At 54.3% G+C, this 9,127-nt stretch overlaps 5 protein-coding genes across 8 annotated transcripts; 3 read left to right on the top strand and 2 right to left on the bottom strand.

Annotated features, from left to right (window-relative positions):
• KVP18_002853 (uncharacterized protein) lies at nt 1–2,200 on the bottom strand (the record flags this gene model as incomplete). 3 transcript variants are annotated; one of them, XM_067954114.1, is made up of 2 exons in its annotated part: nt 1–1,224; nt 1,251–2,200. In XM_067954114.1, coding segments are annotated over 2 exons (2,174 nt in total), but the record flags the coding sequence as incomplete, so codon positions are not given. The 3 variants fall into 3 exon arrangements, with proteins under 3 accessions (XP_067805521.1, XP_067805522.1, XP_067805520.1); XM_067954115.1 differs by lacking the exon at nt 1,251–2,200 and having other exon boundaries at nt 67–160; nt 226–1,196; XM_067954113.1 differs by lacking the exon at nt 1–1,224 and having other exon boundaries at nt 1,247–2,200.
• A 100-nt stretch (nt 2,201–2,300) lies between these two features.
• KVP18_002854 (uncharacterized protein) lies at nt 2,301–2,762 on the top strand (the record flags this gene model as incomplete). The annotated part of the gene is made up of 1 exon (XM_067954116.1): nt 2,301–2,762. One exon carries the CDS (start codon nt 2,301–2,303, stop codon nt 2,760–2,762), a length of 462 nt encoding a protein of 153 aa, XP_067805523.1.
• Nucleotides 2,763–3,486: 724 nt separating this feature from the next.
• KVP18_002851 (uncharacterized protein) lies at nt 3,487–7,059 on the top strand (the record flags this gene model as incomplete). Of its 2 annotated transcripts, none has more annotated exons than XM_067954110.1 (3): nt 3,487–3,721; nt 3,750–4,003; nt 4,030–7,059. In XM_067954110.1, the coding sequence occupies 3 exons, from the start codon at nt 3,487–3,489 to the stop codon at nt 7,057–7,059; spliced, it is 3,519 nt and encodes a 1,172-aa protein (XP_067805517.1). The 2 variants fall into 2 exon arrangements, with proteins under 2 accessions (XP_067805517.1, XP_067805518.1); XM_067954111.1 differs by having other exon boundaries at nt 3,511–3,721.
• A 17-nt stretch (nt 7,060–7,076) lies between these two features.
• Nucleotides 7,077–7,881, bottom strand: KVP18_005162 (uncharacterized protein; the record flags this gene model as incomplete). The annotated part of the gene is made up of 2 exons (XM_067949539.1): nt 7,077–7,085; nt 7,156–7,881. 2 exons carry the CDS (start codon nt 7,879–7,881, stop codon nt 7,077–7,079), a joined length of 735 nt encoding a protein of 244 aa, XP_067805524.1.
• A 317-nt stretch (nt 7,882–8,198) lies between these two features.
• KVP18_002852 (uncharacterized protein) lies at nt 8,199–8,477 on the top strand (the record flags this gene model as incomplete). Its single annotated transcript, XM_067954112.1, has 1 exon — nt 8,199–8,477. The coding sequence occupies one exon, from the start codon at nt 8,199–8,201 to the stop codon at nt 8,475–8,477; it is 279 nt and encodes a 92-aa protein (XP_067805519.1).
• Between the last annotated feature and the right edge of the window lie 650 nt (nt 8,478–9,127).

Genomic DNA, 9,127 nt, shown 5'->3' with positions numbered 1-9,127 from the left:
GCGGCGGCTAGAGCTCGAGATGCCTGCTCCGCGCGAGACATGCACATCGCCCAGATGTTGTCGAGGTTATTGGCGAACTGTATGAGTCCCAGAGGCCAGGACAAAGGGGTGGTGATGTGCCCCGCTGCGCTGAACGTCAACCAGGTTTGGGCCATGGACACTGCGAAGCAAGTCTGGATCTCGTAAATGTGGGAGCCAAGATTTTCCAATAAGGACGGGTCCCACTCTAGGGCGAAAACCGTAGACCACTCGGCCAACCGAACCCACTGCTCCGTGCGGCGGCCGACTGTGGAGTCTTCCTCATTGTCGTACGTGGAAGCGGTCGTAAGCGGCAGCACGATGGGGTCGGTCGAAGGCTCTCTCTCCTTGGACACTGTGACATCCTCAGAGCACAGCGAACTCCTGACGTTGGGAGTCACGGAGCAGGGAAAGTCAATGGCACGGCAGGGGTCTTCCGAAGAACACAAGTCGAAATCATCCACCAAAGCAGCGTCAGCAGCATCCAAATTCAAAGAGGGGAAGTGCTGGACGTCCGGCCCCGAACCAGTGGGTGTCGCAGGTCTTTGTGTAACAAGCCGTCCTTTGCGCTTAATCCATCCTTCAACGCAGATAATGGTGCCGATGTGTACGTATGTTGGACCAACCTCGTCAAGGATGCTCGCAGATGCCTGATGCGGTGAGAGGATATCCAATGATCGCTTGCGATTCATCAGCTTCGACGTTAACATCCAACCTTTCCTCTTCTTTGGGGGTTTGTCAAAGAAATCCTGTCGTCGATAGAGACGTTCGTCCAGCAGCCGGCATTCGGCCGGGTCAAGACGTTGGTACACTGAGTTTAGCAGCTGGACGCGCGGTATTTCCACAAAGCGGAAAACCTTCAGACGTCCAACTCGCCTGCCGTACCTCCACCCAGTGAGGCTAGCGCTGCCAGCACCTACAAGTCCAGCCACAGTGGCTGAACCGACACTAGTTGAGAGAAAGGTTGTGAGACCAGCAGCTCCACCGATTCCGAGAGATGCAGCTCCTGCGCCTAAACCTGCGGCTACCACCGGCACGGCTAGCCCTGCCGTGACAGCTGTGGCCACCCCAACGCCAATTCCAATACCAGAAATCTTCATCAGTCGGACGATTCTCGCACGCTCGGACTCGGGCTTGACTCCAGAGGTATTTAAAGAAGGGTCCAACGACTTGGCCATGCGGGAGAGATGCAGTATCGCCTCGCGTCTGTGTAACCGTTAGGCAAAACTCACTTCAAGAGTACAACGAGTGGAAGCGGCACGTCCAGCGACGCGCCTACCAGATGGACTGTGTCATCCATCATCCCAGCGCCAGAGTCCGAAAGAAGGTTAGTGTAGCACGTATGCACGAAGTCCCGGAATAGCAGCCATTTGAGGCTCGGAGTTGGCCAGTGCGCCATGGAAAGCCGCTCTACTGCCCGAGACTTTGATTCCAGTAAAGGTGGCGCAGGGACTTGCTGCTCATCAGGCGTCGGCAAGTCCTCAGGTATGGACGTAGAGCTGTCGAATGAAATCGGATCTGGTAAATTGCAAAAGAACGCCTGCATCAACGCCTGGGACTGGTCAGAATCCAGAGAGCGTAGCACAGGGGATGCCACATTTCCGCCGAATTCGTTCTCAACCAGGGTTGTGTAGTCGTCGATCCATCCCTGCAGCACACTCGGGGGCGTAAATTTGGACAGGGAGTTGGTGAGTCGAACCTTGTAACATTCTGGATTGACCACAATTGGAATCTCCAAACGTTTGGAGCTCATAAACCGGGTGGGCACCTGGTCCTGAACTTCAGAAAAGACCGACAACGTGTCCGAGACCATGTCGTACTCCAGTCTGAGAACCGAAACCAGACGCGTCAAGAAATCACGGAACCACTGCAATTGCACAGTGAGTCCACGAATCTCAGGTTCTGACAGGTCGGAGTAGGAAGCAAGGCTGGACACGCGCAGCAGCACAAGCTGGAAGACATATTTGAACAACTCAACTGCAGGACTCTCTAGGGGATCTTCCGATTCATCTGATACGTCACTGTGTGGCGGCTTCGTGGCTACCCACGGACCGGCATCCACGTTCACTGGACCGTCCACTGTGAAGTACACTCCTGGAGGGACTAGAAGCAGGGCCAAGTACGAGCGGTACGCTGTAAGGCCGTCGCTGATGCAAAGGTCATTCTCGCACTCGTGGTACATTCAACCCAATTCTTTATTTTGTGAAACGCATCTTGCGAGCGTGAACAAACAACAACCTGTGATTTCATCAGAGGCTGCGCGGATTTTACGCATTTTGCCGATGAAGGTATCTTTCGTGAACGCCCAGCCGCAATGGACAGAAAAGAAGCTTCCCCTTGCATCGACCTCGGAACCACTGTCGTGCATTTGCGGCGCCTGCGGAATGCCCATTGCTGTCTCTCGCGTCCGTCTCGTTCCCTGTTGTCACGTGGTGTGTTCGGGATGTGCGGGAGACAGCTGCGGTGTGTGTGGGCAACCTGCAAAGGGCTCCGCACTCTCTGACAGGCAGCAGACGTGGACATGCCAGCTGATCACGAACAACCGACCGTGTTGCTTCACATGCCTTTCAGAGGAGGTTCTGCGGCAACATCAAGCGAAAGCCCCACACGGATTCGATACGAAGGGGGTTACATCGCCACTGATGGCCGCCAACCATGAGGAAGAGCGCTGGCAAGAACCAGTCTTGGAAGCCTTCAGCGAGGACGAGGACGAGGATGACGATCTCCCAGAGTTGACGATGTGAAAATGATGTGGCTTGCAGAGAAATCTCTCAGTTTTCGCAAATTGCAATGCGACGGTGGCGAGAGGACGATAACAGGTAGGCTTCCCGTCCGCGCGGCACATCAGACGGGACCCTAGCGGCCAGAGCGGGGAACGCGGCGATCGCAAGGAGCCCGGTCTGCGAAAATCGAGACTGAACTTTCTAACGCGAAAGACACCGAAGGACACTCCAACCTTGGCGCCTCTCACAGTGGAGTCACTGAAACTGCACGACCGATGGACGCAAAACCACAGGTCGAAGCCGTACTTTAAGCTGTGTGTGGTTACTGAAGGCGAACTGGAGTCGTCCGAATACTGGAGAGAGCGACGAAAGGTCGAAACACAGCTGAGGTGAGGGTACAGTAGGGCGTCCATTCAGAGAATTCCCTGAGGAATCTCGGCGGAGATACCACGCCGCTCGACGCGATGAGGAAGCTCAACCCTCCTCCGCTCGTTTCGAAGCAGAACCTTCTCATTCGTTGAAACTACCCAGACTTCCGAAGGCTTTTGGTACAAACAAGTCATCAAAGGTGTCACACCGGCCGCACTCACACTCAGACATCCAAGGCTGCTAGCGTAATCGCCGACTATGCGACCCCCTCAGAAGTTGGTCGTATTCCTCTTCTTCACGTAGACTTCGAGTAAGCGAGTATCATTCGCTGAGGGGCCGCCAGTAGTGGCGCTGGACTACGCAACCGAGTCCCAAAATGTGGGTTGACTCCGTCGTGACTATGACAAAAATCCGTGCGACGTCTTTCCAGCACACAAACAGCGAACACGCAGAGCAGAGCGACTACGTCCACTGTGTCAAGGAGGAAGAGACGCAAGATTCTGAGGTGTCACTCACCTTAGGTCCGCGAAAGAAGAAAAAGCTTTTCGGCTTGATTCCAATGGGGACCAAAGGGCCCTCTAGTGCGCCGCAGCTGTCCAACATCAACTCAGGTGGGGTATGAAGTGACCTAAGATGCAGTTACAACGGAGAAAACTGGAAGCACGAAGTCAGGCAAGAGTAAAGGGTGGCTGGGTGCGCCCAAGAAGAGAACATTCGTGGACCTGGTTTCGAAGGAGATCAGTGACATTAACAAGCGTACGAACGGTCAGCAGGACCTGAAGGCGACTCTGCAGTCGCGCCTCTCCACTCTCAAGAAGCTCACCAAGGAGGAAGTGCTCGAGACCTTGATGTTTCTGCAGCAGAAGTTTTTCGCTAGGCACATCGCCACGCACGTGGGGGTGAAATGTAGCTTACACAGATACTGCTGGAGAATGCGAAGGCCCTGGATGCTGAAGGCCGCGAGATGACGGGGGTTGAGATTTTGCAGGAGACGAGCCGCCTTGGGTACAACGTCAAAGGCATTCTGGAGGCGTTCAAACGCGGGGGAGACCACAAGCCTACGACTTTGAAATCTCTGTTCACCAAAGAGAAGAAATCCGACGGCTCCATGCTTGTGAAGGCTTCTGGGAAACCAAACGATCTGGAGCGTGTCGAGTGGAACCACGTTGATGAAGCCACCAAAATGGATTGTGTAGCCGTGGCATATGCCCTTAACCGCGCACGCGCTCTGGTGGACGTCATGTTTGACAACGAGAGGTTCCGGGGGGCGGTGCTGGCTGAAGGCTACGACAACTCCCAGCTCGTGCAGCACTGGATGAGCGAGGATGCGCAGCACTTGCATGCGACGAAGAAAGGCGCACACTGGGACCCTCGATTGATGACCTCGGCCGGTGTGTTACCTAGACAGAAGGTCGCGCTGCAGTTTATGTCCGACTTGGCACTTCAGACCAAAGCTTTTCTTTCTGAAGAGGTCAAACTGCAGGTGGATGAGTTGGTATCTGAGATTGGCGTCCTTAGAGGTAACGTGAGAAACAGCTTTGACAGCATGCTCGACAACGTGCTGTTCCTGCAGCACTGCGGTATCACTGACGCTCGCGATGCGTATGGCTACTTAATTGAGTCGGCGTTGCCACTGGGAGTCGACGTGGTGTTAAAGAAGCCCGGATTCGACTATCTCGAACAAGAACTCGATGGCCAGTGGGGATCATACAAGTTATTTGAGAAATGGCTAGTGGATGTGACCCGATGGCAACGTGTTGACGCCGTTACCTCCCTATGCCGCACCCAGTCGAAAGAGAACTTGGTGGCGTCGGTGAAGGAGCAGAGAGCTCGGATCTATCAAGCATTGGAATTGCGTACGCAGACGCTTATCCAGGCCCGTCTCTCCGGACTCAAGGCGACCAACGGCCAACGCCTGCCTGCAGTCCTCAGCGACATTCTGGAGACACAGAAGCCTGTGCTCGTCCACTGCACCGTAAAAGAGAGGGAGCGGGCCATGATGATCGCAGAGGACCACAGATCATTCACCAATCGGATTTTTGATTCCGGTTTTGGTCATGAGCTTTACAAAAACCACGTTGAGCGCCACCCCACTGGTTGTAGAGCCTGGCTTTTTGACGGATCGTGGACAGTCCGTAATCCGGACGACATGGCAGAGCTCATCGCCACAGCCAAGCTGCTCCTTGCGAAGATGCAAAAAAACACGGACCTCCTCCGCGATGTGCGGTTCCAGGCGGAGATCGATGGTGTCCAAAGCCAGGCGGCCAAACTGGAGAGGATGCTGAGGGTATTAGAAAAGGACAATGACAAGGTTGAACGCGACTACGCGGACGTGAGGCGCAACCACCAGACGAAGCGCGACGAGGTCCTTCGAAAGCTCCGCTTGGAGGAGCAGAAACAACTGGACCTGAATACAGAGGATCTAGCCACTTCTTTGGAGCAAGAAGCGGACGAACTGGGTCGTAAGCTGCTGGAGGCCAGACAAGAGACCACACGGCTACGCAACCGCAAGGTTCTGAACGAGAAACGCGCAGCTCGCGCCAAGCAGGAGGCCAAGCGGTTGAAGAAAGAGCTGGCTGCAGAGACACTGGAGCAAGATCTATTAACCGGTCTGAAGAAGAAGAATATCTTCGGAGTCGTGGTTAAGTCTTCTGCGGCCTCGAACGCGGTGTCCACCTCGCACGCGGAATCAGCCCCAGAGGTATGTGCACCCGCCTTGCATTCGGAATGCTATTCACAAGCGCTGGCAGACTCAGCCGCCTCTATTGATGGCCGGCGCCTGTCTGTCGTGTCGTCCAACTCCTTGAGCCGCTCCGTTCTTTCGCATACGTTGTCGGATGGAGTGTTGCACCAGAGAGTCAACCCCACGCCATTGACAGCACATTCAGCCATCGGTGTCAACGAGCAAGTCGGGCGAAAGAAAAAGAAGGGCTTTCAATGGAATCCCTTTGGCAAGGGTAAGAAGCGACCCCCCAGTTCAGGTGCCATGACGGGACTGCACCACAGACTAAGTTCGGGATCGTCGCTGTTCCCGAGCGCAAGCCTGCATACAACAGAAGCGAGTGTTGCGGACGGTGGGACGCCTCTGGACTATGTTATGCCGGAGGTGCGCAGTCTGAACGCTGGTCGCACTCCCGAGTTTCCGGCACACATCGCTTCCTCGGGGCGACTGTCTTCGGCGGATCCACCCATTTTAAACTCCTCCGATGCCACCCAGAGCATTCGGATGAATTCGTGTTCAACCAACGACATATTTGGCACTACTTCCTCGCGTTCTTTATCCCGCTCGTCACCGAGAAAATTCGTTTCCGTGCTTCCCAGCAAGGAATATGGTATGCCCAGCCCCAACGAGATAACAGAGACGGATTCCGAGTCGAGTCCAGCGTCCCTTCCTCTTATATGCGTGGCCTCCCCCAGCTCTCCCTCGCCGAATCAAGCGCTGGGCTCTTCAGCTTCAGAGCTGTCCACGCCTGGCTGGGATGCGCGGCCAGCGTCCTCCAAAGCGGCCCCCCAGCCGAAGTTGGTTCACCAGCATTCACACTCCAAGCCCTCCCAGCTCTCCAAGCACTGCCTTGACCCCCCGATGATTACCCTGACGGCTGACGTGGTGCTGGATCACAATCTTCCGCCAACCGACGACTCTCGGCGGACTTCTCTTCTCACGGATCGGCGGACTTCTCTTCTCACGGATCGGTCTGAATCCACTGAAGGAGAAAAGCACAAGATTACGGATCGGTCTGAATCCGTTTTCACGGGTGAAGGGGAAAAGAAGAAAGGCAACAGCCTCTCATGGAAGAAAATGGGGAAAGGCCTCGCAAAGACGAGCAAAGGACTGCAGAAAAACGTCTCCAAGAATTTGGGGAAGGCTGTCAAAAGTCTCCAGAAGTCCACCTCGTCGCAGACTGCCAGCGCCGTGAGTCAGGCCTCAACTCCACGCCGCACGACTTAGGTTGGCCTGGGCTCGGGTCACAGCGACTGGGACTTTTATACTAGCCCGTGTTGCAGCAAGCCGCTCTTGTGTGGGTATGAGACACTTGAGTGACACTTGGATTCCATACTTGCGGATGACACCCAGAAGGGCGTCGTGTGCGTTAAGTGGCACCAAAGAGTCGTAGTCGCAGACGCGGATAGATCGCAAGGCGTGTCCATCGGACTCCACAACATAAAACGTCCGATTGAAGCGTAGGGGCTGGTCGGAGGGAACCCATTCCTCCAGCTTTAACAGCTTTTCGGGCACCCAATCAGCCTTGTCCGGTAAAATCTGTTCATCGAGCACAGGAAGGGTAATTTTTTCTGGCACAGCAGCATGACCATTTTCGAAACGCCAGATGATTTCCTCGAAGTCAGGTTCTCCGCAGTCTGAGAGCGGCATGACGTAGTACAGCTGTCGCTCGGCGCCCTCTTCAGCGGCGAGCACGATCACGTCGCCCAGATCCAACCACCTGAACAGGTCCAGCTCGTGCACGTCGGTTAGATCTGCGTAGATCACATTCATCAACTCGTCCCCATGAAAGGCCCCACTGGTCACGCCATCGAAGTCACGATAACCGCGTAGAGTCATTGGAGATTGTCCGCTGAGCAAGTCCAGCTGACAAGGGGCTAGCCGAGGCCGAGCCTCTTCCATCTCGTCTCGTATCAGCAGTGGATTCTTCCTCTCCGTGTCCATCGACTTCTCGTCCTGCAGTCGGGTGAGACGATTTCTCACGAGCATGACAGTACCCGCAGTCAGCCCTGCACGGAGCGGAAGAGCCAACCCCTGGCCAACTCGCATGATTCGGCCGATTTTCGTATTTGTTGACTCATAGATGTGCACAGCGACCCTCGGTACACTTAATGTACGGTTGCGCAACCTCGTGACACATGTGCAACCTCGTGACACATGTGTGACGCTATGGGTGGGTCTGCGTACTGTGGGTGGGTCTGCGTACTGTGGGTGGGTCTGTGGGCCATGGGCAGCTCCATTGAAAAACACCACCTCCTTTATCCTTTTAGGCACAACACTTCGTGCACATTATGTAAACCAAGGACTCAATTATTTGACAGCACTGTCATCTCAAGACTCAATTATTTGACAGCACTCTCACCGTAATGTCTTCCGAAAATAAGTCTTTCAGCGTTCGAGCCGGTAAACCAAGGACCCTCGAGGAGATGGCACAGTCCTCAGACGACACGGGAAGCCTCCTGCAGAAGCAGTATGTTGCTGGGTTCCAACGCTTCCGTTCTGATAGGCCCCGAGACCACCCCGTCTACTCACTGCTCCATCCAGACGCAATCCTTGTAGATGAGCACTGCAAAGCGCTCGAAGCTACTCGAGTACGGCTGGCCTGCGTGGCGGCTGTGGACGCGCACTTTTTCATTAAGCCGTGATTCTGAATGATGTGATCCATGTACAATCGACGCACATCTTTTGAAAACGGGATGCTAATCGAACTCAGATTTGCTGGTCCAAAGGAATGTTCCTTCAGATTTGCTGGTCCAAAGAATGTTCCTTCAGATTTGCTCAGATTTGCTGGTCCAAAGGAATGTTCCTTCAGATTTGGAAGTATGCAGGCGCACTTTCGTTTTCAGCACCCGACAATCAGGGAATTAATTTGTTAGTGACTATCGCGCGCCAGAATGGAATGGTAGACGCGACTGTGGTGAGCTTCGGGCAACAAACATTGTATTAACTGACAACAACATTGTATTAACTGACTGCCGTGGTCACATGGTGTGGGGCATACAATGAGAACAACAGCGAACTTTAAAGTATCAAAAATACTAATGTCTCGCAAACCTTGGATCGGATGGGTCACAAACATATGGCCGTATGTGTGGGGCATACAATGAAAGAACAACAGCGAACTTTAAAGTATAAAAAATACTAATGTCTCGCAAACCTTGGATCGGAGGCAACTGGAAGTGCAACGGCACCGTGGGGTCTATCAGCGAGCTCGGAGAGGCTCTCAACGAGTCCGCCCACGACACCAACAAGGTCGATGTAGTCATCTGCCCGTCCCCCATTCAGATGGCACACA

The sequence above is a fragment of a genome, assembly GCF_019968955.1.
Source record: "MAG: Porospora cf. gigantea A chromosome Unknown PgA_NODE_955_length_9127_cov_306.476, whole genome shotgun sequence".
NCBI classification, from domain to species: domain Eukaryota; phylum Apicomplexa; class Conoidasida; order Eugregarinorida; family Porosporidae; genus Porospora; species Porospora cf. gigantea A.
This window is presented reverse-complemented; position numbering and strand designations above follow the sequence as displayed.